Source organism: Poecilia latipinna, unplaced genomic scaffold (assembly GCF_001443285.1).
Source record: "Poecilia latipinna isolate Pla-1442-1.1 unplaced genomic scaffold, P_latipinna-1.0 Scaffold557, whole genome shotgun sequence".
Classification (NCBI taxonomy): domain Eukaryota; kingdom Metazoa; phylum Chordata; class Actinopteri; order Cyprinodontiformes; family Poeciliidae; genus Poecilia; species Poecilia latipinna.
The window spans coordinates 22,621-45,471 of NW_015113173.1; the positions used below are offsets into that span (position 1 = coordinate 22,621).

General features: G+C 37.6%; 1 protein-coding gene across 2 annotated transcripts; it reads left to right on the forward strand.

The window, feature by feature from the left end:
- Nucleotides 1–765: 765 nt before the first annotated feature.
- rexo1 (REX1, RNA exonuclease 1 homolog) lies at nucleotides 766–16,394 on the forward strand. Of its 2 annotated transcripts, none has more exons than XM_015041534.1 (16): nucleotides 766–1,123; nucleotides 2,834–4,638; nucleotides 5,376–5,477; nucleotides 6,215–6,425; nucleotides 6,501–6,634; nucleotides 7,914–8,051; nucleotides 8,188–8,311; nucleotides 9,725–9,850; nucleotides 10,994–11,134; nucleotides 11,214–11,327; nucleotides 11,411–11,484; nucleotides 12,011–12,121; nucleotides 12,800–12,915; nucleotides 12,991–13,129; nucleotides 14,283–14,403; nucleotides 15,362–16,394. In XM_015041534.1, the coding sequence occupies exons 1-16, from the start codon at nucleotides 952–954 to the stop codon at nucleotides 15,448–15,450; spliced, it is 3,717 nt and encodes a 1,238-aa protein (XP_014897020.1). In that variant the 5' UTR covers nucleotides 766–951; the 3' UTR covers nucleotides 15,451–16,394. The 2 variants fall into 2 exon arrangements, with proteins under 2 accessions (XP_014897020.1, XP_014897021.1); XM_015041535.1 differs by having other exon boundaries at nucleotides 6,504–6,634.
- Nucleotides 16,395–22,851: the final 6,457 nt, after the last annotated feature.

Sequence of the window (22,851 nt, forward strand, 5' to 3'; positions counted from 1 at the left end):
AGAGGAGAAAACTGGAATGGCCTCCAAGAGTGGAGCTGGAAGTTGGAGAGTTTTGGTGAAAGCTACAAAATCCAGACTTTGACCAGCTATCCAGACATCATCCATGTGGGAGGAAATGTCCCTAAAGGGGGAATCCATATGCACAACCTCATGCTGGAAAAATTAAATATGGCTGCTGTACATGGAAAAAAAAGGAAAAAGTTGCAAACGTAACCATAACGCAGTTTCTAATCTTTTGCATCTTAAATGAATTGAGCACTGCATCTGTGAAAATGTTCAAAATGCTGATATATAATCAGCTTTTATTGAAGGTATCATGTTGGCATCTCTGATTTGTCTGACTTGTAACTAAAGGTGGTTATGTGTCTTGTTTCTGACATAACTAAACCAATGAAGCAGTAGAGGAATACTATAAAACAATAAAGTAGCCATTTTCAATGTTGGCAACGAGGTGATGACCTCCCACAAAAGTATAGGGTTTTGTGGAGTTTATCCTGTTACAAAACTAAGACGTTTTACTAAAAGCAGAAGGCAACATGCAACTTGATCAGTGTTAAACTTTTCAAAGCCTCACTTCTCTAATTTCATGTATGATCATGCAATTAAAAAGCGTAGTTATTTTATTAATGAACGTCGTGTTGAGACAAACTATAAACCAATAGAACGCTGAACCTATAATTCAAAATAAGGCTTTCATTGGAGATAAAGCCATGTTCATAACGGTTCCAACGGTCATGGTGTTTCGAGTCTCTTGGAACCTGGTTTCGTTTCCGCCATCCCTCTGACGTGATCGAGCGGCAACTCACGCGAGACTTTCGCGCTTCACATCCAGTCTGTCATGGCGCCTTAGGGACGCTGTTATTGTTCCAGTTTGCTGGTTGTTTGAGAAACCCGACGCGGAAAACAAAGCCCGTGGAGGACGTGCGGGCATGAGACGACAATCCGGAGATAATGTTAAGGTCCACCGGCTTCTTCCGAGGGATTGACTGTCCGTTTTACGCGGACTACAACGACGGCAAAGGCAGTAGAAATGGGTGTAACAGACCGTACTGTCACTTCAGACACAGCCGGCAGAGTCGGCCGTCCTACGGAGACGTTAAAAAGCTGCAGTCTGGACAAAAAGGTGCTAATTTAGTTGAATGTTCACTTTCTTTGTCTTCTGTTGCGACAAAATTGAACAGAATATATGTATTACACCTTCCGTGTCCCGTTGCTCTGAAGTGAAAGCTAGGCTAGGTTTCGCTATGTTTCTGGTGATGCTCCTACCGTTTTGTTACTACTGCAAGCTGAGAGACAATTTTAAAGCTATTTGGATATAAATTTATACCAGAAAAACATTAGAGCATCCTAATGTAGAGCATTACAAAGTGAATTGTGTTGCTTTTTGGTCCAAAGATGGTTTAGGAAAAATACTTCTTAAAAACATTTGACTTCAGTTAAATTGGTTAATTAAAATGGCCTTATTATGTCAGTTAAATTGTGAATTTATTTTTTGATATTTAAAATGCCAGTATAATATTTTGAAGTTTGGGGATGAAACATGAGAAAATAAATGGCTTTACAAGGCAAGTGTTTCTGCTAAAACATATGAACTACATCTCTTAATCATACTCCAGTATTTGAAAAAATAAACAGATACTTTTTAAAAATCACTTTACCTGTCATATAAAGCTACCTGTATTTCACGGTGTCTGGAAATTATTATAGCACAGACATTTAATAATAAATCAGACAAGGCTGCTGAGATAAAATAAAAAAGTAAGCACATGCATCCTCTAATGGAGTCCCAGTAGCAATATTTTTCACTCCTCCTGTAGTTGTCATTATGTTTCTTTGGAGTTTGGTTTTTGCAACATGAAGCGAGTCTTGAAACATCTCTCTTTAAAGAGTCCACCCTTCCTTAAATCCAATATTTGGTTTTAAAAGTAGCAATTTACAAGACTACTTGACTTGTTTCTTTCTTTGAGATAAAGTAGTTGTGATTTTTTTTTACAACATTAATAGCCTTTTCATCCAAGATTTTCTCTCTTTTTCTATCTGGAAAGTTTCCCACATGTTCAAACTTTAATTCTCTTGTTTATTTTTCATCCGATTTGTACATTATCTAATGAATAATTTGGGCTGCACAGTGAAGTTGAAAGCTGAAATTAATATTGCTGTTAGTACAGATGACCAATATTTACTACTATAGCATATTTTTTTTCCCTACCTATTCAACACTGTGAAAAAACAATAACACAGCTTATGTTTTTCCTTTACTTCAATTAAACACCCCACAATCCTGTGCTGCATCACTTTGGTCGTCACATGACCAAACAAAATCCACATGGCTCCTGAAACACACACACACACACACACACACAAATGGCAACAAAATGGAAATAGACATTGTTTGTTAATTAATGTAGGATTTATTCCATGCAAAAAAATAAAAAGTAAAAACTTTTTTAAAAATCTGCATTTGTCATGTCAGTATTTAAAAACAATGTTGGTGCTGCATGCTTTGAGCCAAATCTTCATGAGTTATTGGGAGGAAAGTTACACTGCAAAAACACAAAGTCTTACCAAGTAGTGTTTTTTTTTTGTCTAGATTCTTGTGGAAATATCAAAGCAAGCTTGAAATAAGATACCAGAAACTTACAAAGTACCAAAGATATAGGAGCTTGTTTTAGGTAATTAAATCCTTAATACTGTGCTAAATGTGCTAGTCCCATTGGAATACTATTTTACTTAAAACGACATTTTCCCATGTAATAAGTTAAATAATCTGCCATCGATCAGTCGATATCAGTTAATATTGATAATTATTATTTTGTTGCTGTGTTTCTTGCAGACCAGGGTTACGATCCCTTCAACCCAGAAGTAGTGAGTCCTCAGGAGCAGCAGAATGGGCAGCCTGCTCCTTCTGGGGACCTCAGCGGCGTCTTGGAGATGGTCAACAGAGCCATCGAGGAAGTCCGTGGCGAGGTGGAGCGAGAACAGCGGAAGCTCTCTCGCATCGGAGATGAACCTTACAGTCCCACTGAGAAGACCGGTTCGTCTTCATCCAACGTCGCTAAAAGCCAAGCACCGGCCTCGCACCTGGCCTACGACCCTGGGAGCTATCAGATCACATCGGGAGGATACGATCCCACCCCGGGCTGCAGCAAGTACACCTTGGATTCAGACAGTCAGAGGTCCAGCAGCAGTAGCTCTATGGAATATGTTCCCACTTCCCTGAAAAAGCCTCAGTCTCGGACACGAGTGCCCTGTCCTCCCCAGAGCTCCAAGTATCTGAACACTGCATCCTCTGCAAAGTGCAAATACACTCTGGACAATTCTAGGCCGTCTACGGATATGGAGTATGACCCTCTGTCCAACTACTCTGCAGGGATCGCAGTGAAAAACAAGAGAGATGAGGGTTCACATCCAGTTAAGACTGATTATAAGAAGGCATATCGGCTGGATGCTTCAGATAAGGAGAGTGGCACAGCTGGGAAAAAGCCACAGCAGGCGAGTATAGACTTAAAAAAGTACACCATCTCCGACTCTGATGGGGAGAGCTCTGGAACGGAGTACCGACCCACATCGCTTAGCAATCTCCAGCAAAGAAAGGCCAACATTGTGTCGGCCAGAGACGCTTTGGGGAAAGACACAAAAGACAGGAGTAAAAGTATAAAGGGCGCTCTTACACAGAGGAACAAGGAGGAGCTTGCACAGGACTTAGACTCACAGGAAAATACCAAACAAAAGGAGAACTTGGAGAAAAAGAAGCTGGCAGATCAAAGTGGTCATGGTAAAATTAGCAAACTGGAGAAAACACAAAATATCGATAAAGAAGGAAAGAAATCATCTGGTGTTAAAAGTAGCAGTGGTAGCAGCAGTAGTGCAAAAGACAAATTATTTTGTAAGAACTTTAAGCAAGACTCTGCAAAGAAGGAGAACAAAAATCAGAAAGATGATAGTAAAAATACACTAAAGGTGAAGGATAAAGTTCAGAGAGAAGGCAGGGATGAAAAGAGATATGAGAGCAAGAGCAAGATGGTGGAAAAACTTAAGAGAGCCTTAAGTGAACAAGACAAGGACACACGAGAAAGCAAAAAACTGAAACCGTCGGACCGTGAGAAAGACCAAAGCAAGAATAAAGACAGCCAGAACAGAAACGGTAAACTGGACAGCAGTAGAAGAGAAAAGGACGTTAAGAAAAGCAAAAGCAGCTCCAGCAGCTGCAAGGGGAGCCCGGCTAAAGCAAAGCAAAGCGCCAGCTCATCAAAAAAGAAACTTGAAGACAAGAGTCTGAGTCTGAGCCACGTAGATCTGTTTGGAGATGAGAGCCCTGAGGAGGCTGACCCGATGGAAGTGGACTATGACGACGAGCCGGAGGAAGTCCTGGTCAGGAAATCAGCCGACGCGTTAAAGAGGGGACTTCTGAGCAAGAGGAAGGCTTCAGAGAGGACGCCATCTTCCTCTGAGGACGAGGCCGACGGGGAACCGGAACGCAGCAGGTCGAGCTGGGAGGAGCCTGACGACGTCCGAGTCGACTTCTCCATGTTTCAGGACGATCTGGACTTCGACTCGGATCCGATGGAGGAGTGTTTGCGGATCTTCAACGAATCCAACGATGTGAAGAAGGAGGACAAGGGAAGGCAAGCAAAGCAGGTGCTGCTGTTTTTCGTCTACTTCTCTTTTACTTTTCATTCACTTTATAACTTCTAGGAGTGCACGAATTTATCGACCAGCCGATTTATTGATTTCCTTACATTTGGGAGATCTGTGATCGGCCGACACTTACATGTGAAGCCGGCCCACCAGGTCATGTCTGCATGTTTACAGTTAATAATCAATCACTTTTACCAACTCAGTGACTTTCTTGCTATTTTTAGCAACATTTCAGACAAAAACAAATTATAAAAAATTGGTAGCGGCCAAAATCAGAATCAAAGATCGGTAATCCGTGATCAGCCAGAAAGCTGCAATCAGTGCACTCCTAATAACTCAGTGAAATAACACAAAGTCTTTCAAAGTGTTTTTGTTTGGCTTTTAGTGAAAATGTATGCGAGAGAGCAAGGCAAAAGTAACTTGCAGTCATTTTTCAGCAAAATATAGATGCTTGTTTTGAGTCAATATTGATAAAAAATTACTAGTTCCACTGACATATTATTTCACTTATACCAACATGTTATAAGTGAAAACATTTGTCAGTGGAACTAGTAATTTATTAAAACAATATTAAGGCGTTATTAACTTAAAACAATCTCCTAAATTTTGCTGAAAAGTTCCTTGAAAGTTAAAAGTTATTTCAAGTATTTTCACAAGAAACTAGACAAAAATATTTAATATTTTGTTGTTTTTCAGTTCAAGCGTGGTAGTTATCTGTTCTTCTTTTCCTCTTTCAGGCTTCCAGGGATTCAGAGGAGGAAAGAAGCACAGATAGCACTTTAACCACACTCTTCCCCGGCCAAAAGAAGAGAGTGTCCCATTTCGTTGCCAAAGGAGATGTAAGTGAGACACTTTTGAAACATTTTAATTGTATGGTACATTTTATTTTATGTGCAAACACTTCCTATAACTTTAGTCACTCATGCACAGGTAATATTTGCAAACAATGATGGTATTTTGTAGAAACAACATCAAGCTTTGTGTTAGTAGATGGAAGAACAGGAACGTCTGAAATACCAACTGAATCAGAGGGAGTTTCTTGTTTACCTTTTAAAGTCTGACCTTTATGTGAAGAGTGGGAAAAATCCCCTGTAGTATTTACTTCACACCGTTCTGTGATGCTTTTATTTCTAAATTGAGGTGGAGCTTCAGGTGGTGGCGACAGAGAAACAAGGAAGTAAAACCAAGATATGAAACATGGACATGTAAATCAGAGCTCATGGGTTTTCCTGATATGATTCAGTGGAAACGTTCCAGAGAGATGCTCTGATCAGGTTTCTGTGTCATAAAAGTCTCTCTTTAAAGCTAATTCTGTACTTTGATTTTATTTTAGAATACAGTATTCTAAGAATTGAATATAGTACTAGAACAAACTCAGAGGCAGAGTTAAAGTCATACTAAGAAGATGTAATTTCTATATCTTCCTGAAAAGTTACTTTTAAGTTAGTTTTGTCTTATTTCAAGTTTACTAATATATCTTCACCAGAAACTAGACAAAAATAGTGTAAATTGTGTGTTTTTCAGTGATGTGTTCACATACTTTCATAATACCAATATTTTTGTTGTTACTTTCCAGACCGATGCACCTTCAAAGACGGTGGTCCGGCCATACAAGCGGCCCACTCCGCAGGAGGTCTGCTTCCAGCGTATGCAGCTGGCCCAGCAGCAAGCCGCCCAGCTTTCAGCGTCAGTCAAAGCTGCCTCACAGAGCTCGACCTCCGGCTTTGCCGGGGAGAAGAAGAGAATCGCTCACCGGCCCAATCCTCAGATAACCTCCACCAAGACGAGTAGGACGCCCCCCGGCTCTGGTTGAAAGTTTGTGTTTGGCTCTATAATTAGTCAAATGTTGGCGTTTGTCCCAGCAGGTCCAGCACATGGGAAACCAGCTGCCAGTGAGACTCCCCAGGGGGTGAAGAGCCAAACCACAGCTGGCATTCTGTCCAAAACCTCGTCTACGGTGGGGCAGAAGAGGACGGCACACACACCCACCATGAAGGTGATTTTTAACTATTCATGTTGATAATCTTATGGATATCTAGTGCCTCTTGTGTTTTTTATTTCTGCACAGTGCTGGAAATCTGGGGTTAGACTGATTGGGGACCAAAGTTGCAACATTTGTTACATTTTCAGATGGTACAGTTTGCTTTCACACTGCACTGTGTCAAACAAACCAAACTATTTCAAAAACCTGTTCACTCCCTCACCTGTGGTGGCGCTGTAGCAAAAACTAATGAAGGAAACGACACGAAAACTCCTGAACAAGAAACTGAGCGCAACTTCCTTTCCAAAAACACAAAATCTCAACAAGTATTTTTCTATAGTTTCTAGTATAAATATCTTAGTACTCTTGAAATAAGACTATACTAACTTTCAAGTAACTTTTCGGCAAGAAACAGGAGATTTTTTTAAGTCAATAATTCCTTAATATTGATTTAAAAAGTATTAGTGTCACTGACGCGTTATTTCAGTTTTAACATGAGGAATAATGTCTTGATTTAAGTTAAAATAATCTACCAGTGGAACTATTACTTTTTCATTAATAAGAAATTATTTACTTAAAACAAGCTCTTCTAGCTTCTGAAAAGCTACTTTTACGTTAGTTTTATGTTATTTTGATATATTGCACAAAAACTAGACAAAATACTTTGAGATTTTGTGTTTTTGCAGCGTTCTTCACAGAATGTAAATAGAGTAGTTCCAGGTTTTAGTAGTTGTCGGACCACAAACCATTTCTTCTGCTAGGGCTCAACTCGTGTGTTTGTTTTTATTTCTATTACCCAAAATGCCCTGTGCTGTAGTCAGTTTCCTGCTTTTGGAGCTATCTCCAACTAGTACTAGTTCCAGTGGCAGACTATTTTACGTTTAAAGTGAAAAATATCTGTACTAATTTGCCAGTGGAACAAGTATTTTCTCAGCAAAATTAAGGAATTACTGACTTAAAACAAGCCCCTATTTCTTGCTGAAAAGTTACTTGTAAGCTAGTTTGTCTTATTTTAAGTGTAATAATAAGATATTTGTACTAGAAACTAGAGCAAAATACTTGGTAAGATTGTGTGTTTTTGCAGTATAGGCAGTAATGTGGTTCGCGTCAGATTTCACACCTCCTCAAGCAAACCGGACTTTTTAGGCGAACACGCTAGAGTTGGATTAAAGCGGACTAAACAGAGCTGGTGTGAATGCTCCTTAAAGTCTTCTAAAGGTCTTAAGAAACGGTGTGTTAATTCAGATTTTTTTACGTGACTCTCTTCTCTGCATGTTTGCTTTTTTTCCCCCAGAGCTCCTCCATGAGGCGCCCGGTCATCCCCACTGAGTTCGGAGCGAAAGTTCCCACCAACATCCGCCAGCGCTACCTCAACACGTTCATAGACGAATGTGTCAAGTTTTGCCCGACAGAGGAGGCTGCATTTCAGATGGTGTGAACGTTTTCTCTTCTTTCTGCTCTGCTAGAGTCGGTTTGTGTCGTTTATTAACAGAACCGCTCGTTTGACTGACTGTGGTGGATGTTTGGTTGGCGTTTTCACTTAAAGATGGTTGTGACGGTTGTTTCAGGCCCTTGATGAGGAGAAGCTGGTGTACGAGCGCAGTAGTAGTAAGAACATCTACCTCAACGTTGCCGTCAACACGCTGAAGAAGCTTCGGGGCAAAAGCAGCTCGTGTTCGTCGCCTGTCAAAAGTATGTAGTCTCAACTTCCATCTATAAAGTTTAAATCCTGTTGTGGTTTAAAAAAATCAGGCTATAGTAAATCTAAGAATCAATTCACAACATAACCTGCAGCTTCAAAAGCAGCAAAAGGAAATGATTTCTTACATTAAAACTCAATAAAATACATTCAAATCGAGTACTTTCTGCATTGTATTTAATAATGACGATTTTTTTGTACTCTTCCCCTGACTGATACCTTTTAAGCCTGTCAGGAAACTATGGCTTCATCTAAAAGATGCTAAGCGGCAAATGTCAGATTTGATTTAATCAGATTCACTATAATAGATGTTATGTTTGAACTAGGTCTGATTAATAAATCATTTTTGTTTCTTGAAGATTTAATTTCTGGATAATTTGGATTTTTTTCAGCAATACAACCGTTGGGTTTCCATAGTTCAGAGCGATGTCAGCAGAGCCGCCATCTTGTTTGACAAGCGTGTTTTCTAATTATTTGGACTTTGAATTCAGGTCAACTCTACGACAAATTATTAATTAATATTTTAAGATAACAGAGTCAAAATAATGTGAGAATAAAGTCATAATATTACCAGAATAAAGTCGTACTACCAGGAGAATGAAATACTTATTTTATGAGAAATTTTAAATGAGTGAAACATTTAAGTGAGGAATGTTGGGCAACTTTTGAAGTTATAATTTGGTACAAGATTTACAGATAAGGAAATATTTTATCAAGACTTTGAAAGGATTGAGCAAACGAATGTGTCTGTTTTAAAGAAAGAACCACACGAATCATGAAGCTTTTTCTCATAAAAACTACTTTTTCTTATAATTTTAAGGCTTTCTTCTAGTAAAATTGCATCTTAATTTTGCTAATATTATGACTACATTCTCATAAACAAACAAACATTCTTGTAGCCTGGCCTTGATACTCTTTTATACAAGTAACAAAAGGAATGACTTGAATAAAAGTCACTTTTTCAAACTATTTTCTGTCATTTGTAATTTCTATTTTAGAAAAAAAACTATTTAAATCCGATTAGAGATTTAATTTTTAAGCCAAGTCGCCCAGTCATAGTTTGAACTCAAATGGGCTGAAATCTGAAATGGAATATATTGATTTGATCTTAGTTTTTAAATTATTTATGTTCATCAGAGTTGTTTGTAAATCAAATTTTATTTGCACAGCACATTTCAGCAACAAGACTGTTCAAAGTGCTTCACGTCATAAAAAACACAAAAATCAACAATTGAAACATTACAATTGTAATTAAATTTTCAGATTTTTTATGTCGGATGAGGAAAACATTTCATCCACATTTGTTACAAGAAATACGAGGAAGTGAAAATTTGTGTGTTGTACAGCTCCTCTGCTTTATCATGAATGAAATGACAGCCAGTGGATCTGTTTTGCATTTTCTGCAGAGGATTCTGGGCTTGCAGCTAGGCGAAAGGCGCAGTCCCATGAGGAGGTTCTGGGAGGTCGTCTTGCAGCCACAACCAGCTTCACTGTCAACCGGTCGGGCAAACAGCAGGAGGAGAAACTCTCCGGTAAAAAACACATGGCCTCCATTTCAGATCAGATGACACATGTGCTCATTTCTCTCTTCGTGTTTGTGTTTTTCTGGATTCAGCTCTTTATGTGTCACTTGATCACATGCTTGGCAGCAGAAAGCGCAGATTATATTTCTAAAAAAACAAAAAGAAGACCGTTTTTTCCTGTGAGGTGCTGCTTACAGTGCAGAAGTGGTTTCACAGTAGCAGGTCTGTTCAAGCTGCCATGTGACAACCTGAGGGTCACCAACCCATGACTTCATGCTAACGGCGCTCCAGCTAAATAACAAGAAAATTAATAAATTCAACCTTTTCTGATCCCCAAGTTTCCTTTTTGCTTTTTTATTGAAAGAAACTGATTAGGAAACATTTTCTCTTGCCTGATTTTGTCATTTTTTGTTACTTAAATCAATGTATGAATGATAATTTTATCTGTTACTCAAAACTTCAGTAGACTTTTTTTTACCAAATGCTTTTTTACTCCTAGTTGAGGAATTTCTTGGTTGGCTTCTTTTTACTTTTGCTCAAGTAATATTAGCACTACTTGAACATATTTTTACTCAAGTAAAAGTAAAAAGTAGCCATTCAAGACATTTCTTAAGTGAGAGTAAAAAAGTATTTGTCTACTCAAGTACTGAGTAACAGATCAAATCATCAATCATTTAAAATCTAAAAATTACATCATCAGATGGACAAAAATATAGAATTAAGTGGAAATTTTGGTATTTTAAGTACGAAAATGACAATAATTCAGATAAGTAACAAAAAAATAACAAAGTCAGGCAAAAGAAAATGTTTCCAAATCATTTTCTTTCAGTGAAAAACTTATGAGACTCTAACAAAAGCTGCAGGTGTGTGTCTTTGTCTGGTCAATTTTTTGGTTAAAACATCTTTGTTTTTCATTCAGTGGGTAGAAAATCCAGAAATGTTATGAAGTAGAAATACTTCATAATAAAATTACTGAAGTAAAAGTAAAAAGTACAGCGTAAGTAAAAAAAGTTACTCAAGTAAATGTAACTAATTAATTACCAGCTGTGGATATTTCTGGATATATGTCGCATTTGGAAAAAGTCAGATTTGTGTCTGATTTTGTTTTAGGAGTCTGTGATAGATTTAGTTGTTGCTCTGCTGTTTGTGTAGGCGCCAGCCTGTACAGGAAGCTGCAGGCGTACCTGATGACAGAGGAGCAGCTGCAGGAGCACGGCTACCCGCGGCTGAACCCCGAGGTCTCGGGCAAGGCCGTCATCTACAACCAGCCGGAGAAAAAGATCTGCCCAGACCGTGAGGAAACACGCAGCGCCGTCCATCTCAAACCAGCACCACGCTTTCAGCTAACAGGTTTATGCTAATCTTCCTGCAGCGTTCGGCAGGATATGCTGCCGCTGCGGCGCCGAGTATAAGGTCAGCGTCAACGGCAGCTGTGTCCGCAGAGAGGAGTGCAGCTACCACTGGGGGCGTTTACGCAGGCACAGAGGTAAACGCTCTGAGTTTTCTTTCCTCCTGAGTTTTCTTTCCTCCTGAGTCGGTAGTCTCCTCAACATGTTTTATTCTCCTCAGTCGCCGGCGGCTGGGAGACGACGTACAGCTGCTGCTCGGCTACTGTTGGAGCTCCTGGATGCCAGATAGCAAAGGTATCACAGCAAAACGATAACATATTCATATATTAGAAAGATATGGAGTCAAAGATTATTCTAGAGGGAGTAAAACCCTAAAATAAACATTCACATGTTACGTTTATCAGCTGGACAAGCAATAAAATTAATCATCCAACCCATTTCATTGTTTAGAAAGAAGTAATTAAGTGTAACCAAGTCACTTTATTATTTTTAAGATTGTGTTTTACTTTTTAAGTGCTATATTAGTAGTATTATAATAGTGTTAATAGTGGTATTAACTTATTTTAGTTACAGATGCTAAAACTTAAAGCTGTGTGTTTATTTAATCTTTAGTTTTTTTAAAAACTATTGTTATTTATTTATTAGTATATTTATGTATTACATCTTTTATTTAATGTTGGTTATTTGGTTATTAAGTATCAAATCAGATTAGCCAAGATATTGCTTTGGATTTTTAGGGAAACTTTAAAAATCTTCATGTAGCTCCTTTAATTGTCTAATATTCATCTCTGATCGTTTAATTTTCTCTGCGTTTCCGTAGCAACATGTGCAGGACGGCCGTAAAGAATCCCTGGACGGCTTCGTGTCGACGTTCAGCAAACCGCTGCCACCAGACGGAAACGGCGGAGTGTTCGCTTTGGACTGTGAGATGGTGAGTTGGAGAGAAACAGGAAGAAGAATCACCTCGAGTCGCTGCACAGCTGGGCAGCTTGACTTAATCAGAAAATCCCTGATTTTTTTAATGCCACGTGCAATGTGTTTTTTCTGCCCGCTTTCTTTTCTAAAAATAGACGTTACTGAAATATTTCTAAAAAATTACTTTTAATTCAGTCATCTGTTCTATCAGTTGTACGATGGAGCGCTAGGGCAAGGATACGAGAATTTTTGTTTAATTAGGAGAATATTAGTATAAAAGAGGCTTTTTTACTAGGAAAAAAAAAACATTTTAAAACTGTAAAAAAAAAGTTTTTTAATAAGAAATGGTTTAGTTATCAGGATCTCCTCAGCCAGAAATCTGAGGTTAAGTCGGAATTCTGAAAAAAAAAGTCAGTTTTCTTTTTCTTTCCATCGATCCTAATCCTCTTCCGCAGACATTTGACATTTATTTTGTGTCAGGCGACATTTAAAATAAATGCCACCTGACACATTGTGGCGTAGAGTTGACCTCAGTTCAAAGTCCAAATAAATAAAACTTGTAAAAAACAAAATAAATCCTGATTGTCCAAAATTTTAATCCCTCAAAAACAAACAAAGAAAAATAAATGAATAAATATGGTTAACGTTAGCGTAGCTTAGCTTTAATTGGTTGTTTTCCTGTCTGTGTGATCAGTGCTACACTAAGCAGGGCCTGGAGCTGACCAGGGTCACCGTCATCGACTCCGAGATGAAGGTCATCTACGACACGTTTGTGAAGCCCGACAGCAAAGTGGTTGACTACAACACACGGTGAGGGAACAGGAAGCGACTCCCGGCGCCATCTTGGATGGCTGCAGGTGTGACGGAGCTGCGTCTCTCTCACAGATTCTCAGGCGTCACTGAGGAAGACCTGGTGAACGCCACCATCACCCTGAGAGACGTTCAGGCGGTTCTGCTCAGCATGTTCAGGGCGGAGTCCGTCCTCATCGGACACAGTCTGGAGAGCGACTTGCTCGCACTAAAGGTGACCTTCATCATCCTCTTCTTCATCTTCTCCAGCCGCTTGTTGTTTGAGCTGCAGAAATATATCCACACTGAAAAATCACAAAATCTTACCAAGTATTTTTAGTGTAGTTTTTACCACAAATATCTCGGTACACTTGAAATAAGACGAAGAAATTAATAACAAGATAAAGGAGTTTGATTTAAATAAATAATTCCTTAATATTGATAAAAAAGTTCTTATAAATTCACTTATAACAAGATATATTTCCCATGTTTTAACTAGAACGTTTTCATCTATATTTTTATTGACTTAAATAAAGTCCTACATCTTGCTGAAAAGTTACTTATAAGTTAGTTTTGTCTTAATTCAACTTTACTAAGATATTTGCACTAGAAATTAGACTAAAAATACTTGGTAAGATTGTTTTTGCAGTGTATGTAGTTTTTAAAAATGGGTAATTTAGTTTGTGACAAGGTAAAAAATATGCCTACAGGTAATGCATAATCTGTCATTTATATTCTACTTTATTTTAAATGAAATGGGATTTTATTAAATTGATTACAAAATTAGTTTTATTTTCATTATACACAGTTGGTGATATGTTTAAGTTGTTTATTTCAGTTGTTTTGATGATTTTTATTTTGAAAAAACAAAACAACTACTAAATATTCTCAGAAAATTAGAATCTTATGCAACACAAAAAAATTTTTTGTTCCAGAAATGTTTTATTGTTTACAGAATCATGAAGAAAACTGCTGCCTCAGGACTTCATGCAGATTTTAAATGGTCAAAGTTAATTTCTCAAGTTTTATCCAGTTTAATTTATATTTTTTTGGGGTTTTGTTTCTCTTTGCTTTTCTAGTTGGTTATTTTGTAGATCAATTATTTGCTTTGCTAGTCTATAATGTTTGTTTTGTTTTGCAGTATTTGGTGAACTAAATAATAATAATAATAATATTGCCTTTCTCGAACTGAAGTCCATAAATGTAACTAATTGAGGACAAAAACTGCTGCTTTAACAAAAATCTGCAACTTGTTGCACAAATTTAACGTCTGACAGAGCAATCTAGTCCCTTTCTGAGATAAAAATGTTTTTCTTTCCGGTAAACAAATCGACTAAAAACAATATTTTTAAAGAGTAAGGTTTATTTTATTTCCTGTCTGTTTCCAGCTCATCCACAGCTCAGTCGTAGACACGGCCATCGTTTTTCCTCACCGCCTCGGTCTGCCCTACAAACGTGCCTTGAAGACCCTGATGGCCGATTACCTCAAACGCATCATCCAGGACAACGGTGAGAAAATCCACCAGACAACCTGTAGATACATTTTTATTTTTTTAAGCTGTGCAGTTAGAACAACTTATTCTTTTTCCAACAATTATTTATTTTATCTAAGCTATAACTCACCAACACTTTACTGCCAAGTAGTAACAAAAAAAGTCAACCAAACACAAATCTTCTTGTTAAGAGTTCAACAAAACTAAAACCCAACAAAGTTGTAAATAAAAACAGAGACAAATTGTGGACTAATTCTGCTCCAGATGAATATTATATAGTTATATTATATATTAATATCAGTTTGTGTAATATGCTCAAATCACCAGCAGAGGTCACTGTTGCTGCTGTGGAAGCTTTTACTTCTTTATTTATAGTATGCTACTCCAAATCATAATATTTCTATTAAAAAGGTTAAAATTTTCCATTAGCTTCATTCGTCCAACTTGTTTGATGATTATTGATCCTGAAATGGTCGTCAATGCAGCTTTGTGTTGATAAATATGGCAAAGTTTTGTCATATTTTTTCAGTGACCCATCTGAAGAATTTGTCATGTTGATAATGAGAAATCATAAAAGAGAAAGATTTAAAGTGCCAGCAGCAAAACTGGGGAATAAAGACACAAACTGCTTAAATTCTGGTTTTGTGATGTTTAATGTTCTTTTAAATGGTTGAAAATTAACTCCGTCATTAGTCTGGATTCAGAAATCCTGAGCTCTGTCACAGCTGTGAATAATAAACGTTATATTTTTAAAAGCTAAAAGTGATTTTTTTCCCCCAGTCTTACTGATTATATAAACAATTAGCCAAAGTGTTTCAGTCTTAATAAATAAAAGTCTAACTAACCACTTCGCCCATGAGGTTCCTACCTTCACAAATGTCATTAATTTCCTCCTCACCGTTTGGTCACATGATCAGTGTTTCCTCCCGTTTCCTAGCAACAAGGGGCGGCTAACCTTGTGCTTGTGTTCGCAGTGGAGGGCCACGACTCCAGCGAGGACGCGTCGGCCTGCATGGAGCTGATGATATGGAAGATTAAAGAGGACGCAAAGCTCAAGAGATGACCCTGACCCTCCAACTCTGCGTCCACGGTGATGACCTCCGGCCTCCTACTCTCGACAGGTGAGGGAGGATAAATCCAGCAGAGTCGTTGGTCGTAGGAGAGGAGAAACTCACAACCAGTAAAGCAATAGGAACCTGAGTTAATGAACGCTGATTTCTTTCTGTTGTTGCTACTTTAGATTTAAATTATGTTCGCTGGAAAGTATTTTTATTTGAGCAGTGTTTCTTTCAGGCCTCAAACTTGATGATCGTAAACTTTCTATGGAAGAACTTGAAAAGCAGGGGGCATTGTCTCAACTGTACTGATTAACAAATAGATATATATAGATATATATATAAGCCTATATATAATAATAATATTCATGCTGGGCTGTCTCCAGCATACATTGCACTATAATATAATTGCTCTTGTTGTACAGGGCCAAAGTCAGAGAACCTCATATGTGCTGTGATGTATTCACTTCTAATAGAAAAAACAGTTACTTCTTCTTAGTTACACTTAAGTGCATTAATGTCTTAGTCTGTCGATGGTTTCTATAAATAAACACTCTTGTTTTTTCACTCACACCTCCTAGTTTTCTACCACATGCTTATTAATGCCATCAGTTTTCAAAGGCGGCTTCAGCAGCTTTTAGTCACTGGGTTTAGTAGGTTGATTAAATGTGTTGAAGAAAACACATTAAAATCACTGATATCTCAATCTCTGCATGACGAAAACGACACGGATCTCTCAGGATCGATGAGGCAAAACTCGATCTCCATCATGAAATGGAAAAGTCCAAACCAAGCTGAACCGGGGGAAATAATTCAGTTATCAGTTATTTTCATTGACAGTGACTTAAAATATACAATAGAGCTGTAAATGTGCTGTAAAGAGTTTACTTTGTATTTGTTAAACCTTCGATTGTTTATCTTTTTCTATTAAAAAATCTTTGCTTAAAGAAAAGGTTTGTCTTTCATTTTTCATGCCTCCTTCAAATTCTTAACTCCATTTGGGCAGAAACGATTAATCAGATTAATCGTGATTATTGAAATAATTAACTAATTTAGTGATCAATTAATCATTAACTGGAGTATACAGACTCTAATAAAAGACATTTGCCTTAAAAACTACACATTCAGCAATTAAGACAAAACTGTACAGAATTTTTTTGTAACATTTTGCACCTAAGATAAAAATGAAAACCTATATACCTAAAACATACACACACACACACACACACACACATATATATATATATAATGTCGTTTTAAGTACATTTTGTCATCCAGTTCATAATGCTAAATTAATCAATTTATCTACAAATGATCAATCATACCTTAAAGGAATTAGTGTTATTGCATTTTAGGTAATAAAATATTTTTTATTTCACAAAGGAACTGAATTATTAGTTTATTTACATCTTTTTATGTATTAATAATGTTTTAAGAGAAATAATTTTAAAAATATTGGATTAATATACTTAAACAATATTCTAATATAATTTTATATTTTGTCTACATTTACATCATTTTACAAATTAAATCTGATTAAGCAGTACTCAGTACTTAGTTATACAGAATACTTTTTTTAAATCGTACTGGAAAAAATAGTATTTTCACTGGCAGACTTTTCCACTTATGGGAAAAATGTCTTATGAGTGAAACTTATACTTTTTTTTAACAATATCAAGGAGTTATTATACTTTGCTGAAAAGTTACTTCTAAGTTAGTTTTGTGTTTTTAAAGGATACAAAGACATTTGCACTAGAAATACCTTTGTGTTTTTGCAGTGCATCATCCCTCTCCTGAAGCTTTTGGTTGCATTTTCAGCTTTGGAAATTATTAAAACTGTTCTGCACTACAAGTCTGAGCACAACTGAAAAGGGAAAGTTGTAAAAATAGAGTAACGATATTTAAACTTTTTTTTTTAGGCCATTGTGCTTTTGCTCAAAGTTTGTGTCTGAACTTGAACTTCTACTTGTTCTTTGTGCAGCTTTCTGAGATGCTGCTTCCAGTCCATATCTGGGAATTCCTCTTCCTGCTCTGCAGCACAAATAGTTTGTGACAGTGCGACAGCTGCCTGCTGCAGTGTCTCCTCAACGGCAGGTGCAGCGACTTTAAAATCTCCTTTCCTTCAGCAGATGCAGAAATTGACAAGAACAAGAAAAAAAACGAAGAGAGAAATGCTAAACTGGAGAGGCCCATCTTTTCTTTGGCCTGTTTGCCTGTTAAGCCGGTCCAGTCACATGTCAGGATGCATTTCCCCCAGCCGGGCTGCAGACCCCAGGTATTAATGGAGCTGGTTAGCGGGGATCAATACCTACACAATGTTGCAGTGACAGGGAGGGGGCCTTCCTAGTGTTCGCCAGAGATTTTAAACATGTGGAGCAAAGCGGCTTAGAGGGTCGTCTTCATTATCAAATTCGATCAGTTGCCTCTCCCTGTGATCACCTTTAACAAGTGGGGCTAACAGGGGGGCGCGGGGCCCTGAAATGACCCCATGCTAGCAGATGAAGAGCCAAAGAAAGAAAATACTTCATCTCCTGAGCAGCCTAATGGAGAACTAGTGAAGGACTGATTCATCGTTACTATAACTATTGACCCTTTGCAACTACGTCACTTAATTATTCCAGGCGCCATGATGGATGTCGGAAGTGAGGGGCGGGAGTATTGAACAGACCAACTGAAGTTGTTTTCCAAAGTTTTTTTTTTTTTTTCTAGTTTATTGATGGTTTTTACTTGTTCAGTCAAGCTAATTTGTATGTGAACGTAACACACCTGACTGGGGCTCATAGTCGGCGGTATTTACAGAATTTGGAAACAGCTAGCTTAGAAACCAATACATACATCCTCCCTCCTGACGGGTTGATCAAATTACCGATTTACCTGAATTCACGCCACATGATTTATTATATCACTGTCATAAACAGCGTTTCCTTTTACGCAGGAACAGGATTAAAAACGTACAAAAGACGAGAAGGTAAGCAGTTTTTTTTCCATACATGCTAGGCTACATGACGGTGTGGTACACTGTCTCCATAATGCGATAATTGATATCTTTCTAATAATACTAACTTATAAAGTATATGAACGTCAATCTTCTTACCTTGTAAAAAGTGTTCGCTTCAATCCACGGTTAACAAAAGGGCTGACAGTTATGATTGACGGCTGCTGTCCATCGCCGCCATCTCTCCTCATTAAGTTATAAAATAAAATGACACGTTTGGTTTGCATCCTTATCTGTTAGTACAGCACCCTATGAGCATGTTTAAAGTGAAATCAACTAAATAGAAGCGATATTAGGTTACAGATGTCTGCTTTTAGAATAGCTTTGAGGAGCGCATTGGTTATTTTGACGTCTGACATGGCGGAGTTCTGGATTCCATAAAGTCACGTCCAAAAGGGTTTACAAGGTTAGCTAAACATGCTGGCCTAAATATGTTGTACTTTTCCTGTTACTTAAAAAAAAACCTCATAATTACTTCAAAAAATGTCTTTTTTCATATTTTTCATCCACGATGATCGCCATTTTTCCACCTGCTGGGTTGATGACGCAGTTTGGTCCGTTCTACACTGGAATCCAGTAAGGCAGGAAGGCTAACTTTACCTCAGTTGTTTATCATATTGTGTTTGGTGTGTAAAAGAAAAAAAAAAAAAAACAATTTTGAGATTAAGCTAAAAAACTTTCTAGAAAAGACGTGGAATGAAACATGTAAAGAATGAAAACAAAAGATAAAATGAAAAGAAAAGGATATTTCAAGTCTAGAAAAGGTTTTATTTATTCCTCTGTATTCACACCTGCACCCCAACATATTGGACGCTCTTGACCCCCGGGTCACCCGCTGCTGTCTGACCTTCTCCGTCCATCTTTAATCCCTCGTTCTCTCTTCCAATTAACAGTCTAATCTTTACTGGTATTGATCCGCCGGTGTTGCAGAAAAAGAGATCATAGGAGGATAATTGGCTGGTAAGGAATTAAAACTGCCTCCTCCTAATTTAAATCCTGCTAATTGATTGGAAGTTTAAAACTTTTACTTTTCGGTGTCATATAGCTGCTCCATCCGAACCGGAGTCGCCTCTTTGTGTATTTTTGAGCTTTGTTGTGTTTGCAGTCGGGTCACTCTAAGCCCAGAGTGTGTCAAGGCTTCACAGCGTGATCCAAGTCCAACTGCTGCCGCCATCCCCCGTCTCCCTCAGGTCAAAGGCCAGCGGTCCCCATCGATCCCCCTAAAGATCTGCTGTCTGTTTGTCCACATCCTCGTGCAAAATAAAAGAAAGAAAAAATCCTCCCAATTGTCCTGTGCGTGCCGATCGATCCAGTCGGTGTCCGAGGGGGAATTCCCTTTGAGATAACTGACAACTACAAAGGTCCCGCTCTGACAGGCTCTTGTCAATACAAATTTCCACTATTGATAAGTAATTTAGGAATGACTGGTGAGCTTTATAAAACATCTGTTAAACAGGAGAGTTGAACAATAGTTACAAAGAAAGAGGGAGAAAGAGAAGAAAAGAAGAAGATTTACTGATTCTCTGCCCTCACTTAGTCCAGCTGGCTCCAAGTTTCACTCAGTAAACGGGGAAAAATGAAAAAGGAACAAAATGGAGCATTAAAATGTAACATTTTAATAGCTAATTTATGAAGAAATTCAACAAAATGTCATGAACAAAAACTTCTAATTTACTGCCAGAGTGGATTTTTCTTTTAGGTGATGCTGAAACTGATAAATGTCGTGCGGAGATGGAAAGACTTGGCATGATTAATACTTATGTCAGTTACTGCTTATGTATGAAATTTAAGTTCTAAAATCAAATTTCTAATTTAAAGCGTTTCTGCTTTCTGTTGCTCTAAATGACAAGAAACAAAAAGGCCTCAATATTTAGAGTAAAGTTGGGTGGATCAATCCAAAGTATCAATAACATTGATACAAAGTCGGTATCAGATCAATACTAGTGTGGTAAAACTGATGCTTTAGATTCAGATTCCACCTTGACAGAAATGAGGAGAACACTGTACAAACTATGAAGTATGGTGGAGGCAGTATAATGCTGAGGGGGTATTCCACAGCTAGCAGCAATGGTGCACAACAGGAGAACAATGATCGGGACTGCAGGAAACCTTTTTCGGTTTTAAAATAATAATTCAGTTTGATTTTCTTCAGTTTTAAACTTTTTTTTTCAATTTCAAATATTTTTTTTCCAGTTTCAAATTATTTTTTTCAAAATTCAAATTTCAGTTTGAAATATTTTAAGATATTTTTTCAATTTCTTTCTTTTTTCAGTTTCAAATATGTTGCTTCAAAATAATTCTTCAGTTTTAAACTTTTTGTTTCTAAGTAATTTTTAAGTTTCAAGTATTTTTTTCAGTTTCAAATAATTTTTTCTGCGTCAGTTATTTTCTTTGGTTTCAATTTTTTTGTTTCAAATCTTTTCTTGTTCAGTTTTTTTCAGTCTTTTTTTACAAACGTTATGGCCCAAATGTAGCTCCGTACACTTCCAGGTATTGAAACACTCAGAATATGCATTTTTATCAAACTCTATTAAAATTTGAGCTTTAGCAGCTCTTTAATGAGACTGGCAATTAACTTAAACTCGTCGTTTCTCATCCCTGTGAAGGAGCAGAACCGTCGTTTCCTTACATCCGGCTGAGCAGTAATTCCCTTTGCTATGCGACAACAGTCACTAAACCTGCATAACACCTGCTCAGCGGTGAGACCGTTGTCAGCGCTGTGACTCGGCCTTTTGTCTTTTGTTCACTGTAATCCCTGCATGTGTAAGTGGATCCTCTAAGAACAGGATAACCACATTTAAGCGGTTTCAGACACTACAGCAGGGGCACAAATCCACCAACTTCTCCTTTTCTAATGCATTTGATAAGTATTAAAACTTACTGACTTGGTGGATTCACAAACAGTGTGCAGCACAAAATGAGCAACTACCAGAAAATATTCAAAAGTTGTTTTCAAAAGAAGAAGAAGGAGTTTATAATGTTGGAGGGAAATATAAATTTAAAGCTTGTAAAATCAAAGTAAGCTTTTGCGTTTCAGTCTGTGGAGTGAAACTGTGGAAGAGTTTGACTCTGGATGTCTAAACATTAAACAATTCAAAGGAAGACATCTGTTTTTGTTATTATAGCATTATTAGTATCAATATCATCATTATTATTGTTGCTATAAATTTTCTTTTGCCTGATTTTGTTATTTTAGCCTTAACAAATTTTCCACTTAACTTTATATTTTGGTCCATCTGATTATATAATTTTTAAATATTAAATGATCGATAATTTGATCAATTATTCAGTACTTGAGTAGACCTTTCATCAAATACTTTTTACTGCTACTTGAATGATTTCTACTTTTTACTTTTACTCAAGTAAGTAAAAAAGTATTTGGTGAAAGGTCTACTGACAAACAGATCAAATTATCAATCATTTAATATTTAAAAATTACATCACCAGGCTGGCCAAAATATACACAAACAATTTTGAATAAAGTGGAAATTTTTGGTATTTTAAGGACCAAAATTATATTAATTTAAATAAGTAACAAAAAATAACTAAATCAGGCAAAATAAAATTTTCCCAAATTAGTTTCTTTCAATAAAAAAGTTATGAAACTTTAACAAAAACTGCATGTGTGTGTCTGTGTCTGGTGAATTTTTGGTTAAAACATGTTTGTTTTTCATTCAGTGGGTAGAAAATCCAAAGATTTTACTCAAGTGAGAGTAGAAATGCTCCATAGTAAAAGTACTCAAGTAAAAGTGAAAGTACAGTGTAGTAAAAATACTAATAGTACCTTTAAAAAAAAGTCACTCATGTAAATGCAACTAGTTACTCCCCAACTCTGGTAAAAAATAAATGTTACAGTAGTTCTACTCTTACTTGAGTACAGTTTTTATCAACTCTCTCCACCTCAGAAGATGAGACATTTTTTGAGTAAAGTGAATCGTTGGAAGGAGGTGAACCTGGAGGAAGTGAGGCTGAAGGAGGGGAATCTGGAGGGAGTGAACCTGGAGGAGGTTCTTCTCCTGGAGGAGGTGAGCCTAGAGGAGGTGAACCTGGAGGAAGTGAGGCTGAAGGAGTGGAATCTGGAGGAAGTGAACCTGGAGGAGGTTCTTCTCCTGGAGGAGGTGAGCCAGGAGGAGGGGAACCGATCCGAGGAAAGGAGAGCCAGTCGGCTGTGGCAGCTCGGGGACAGGGAGGGTCACACACAAGCACACTCTTTGTGCGCCTCTAATCCCCCCAGCCAACACAGCTTTGGCCAGGTTTCATCATGAAAGTGCCATGAAATAACTACTTTTTTTCCCTCCTCAGAGTAAATCTCCCCTAATCCTGGGGGCTGCGGAGACAAAGGCCCCGGGGACCTAATCCTGGAGCTTTTAGCGGGGCGGAGGGGCCGGCCGGCCGAGCCTCTTCTAAATGACTT

Excerpts from the sequence above, each read along its gene's own strand:
- rexo1 (XM_015041534.1), top strand. The coding sequence starts at position 952 with ATGTTAAGGTCCACCGGCTTCTTCCGAGGGATTGACTGTCCGTTTTAC. Across the intron at positions 11,135-11,213 it reads GAAAAAGATCTGCCCAGACC|CGTTCGGCAGGATATGCTGC; the intron begins GTGAGGAAACAC and ends ATCTTCCTGCAG. Across the intron at positions 11,328-11,410 it reads GCGTTTACGCAGGCACAGAG|TCGCCGGCGGCTGGGAGACG; the intron begins GTAAACGCTCTG and ends TATTCTCCTCAG.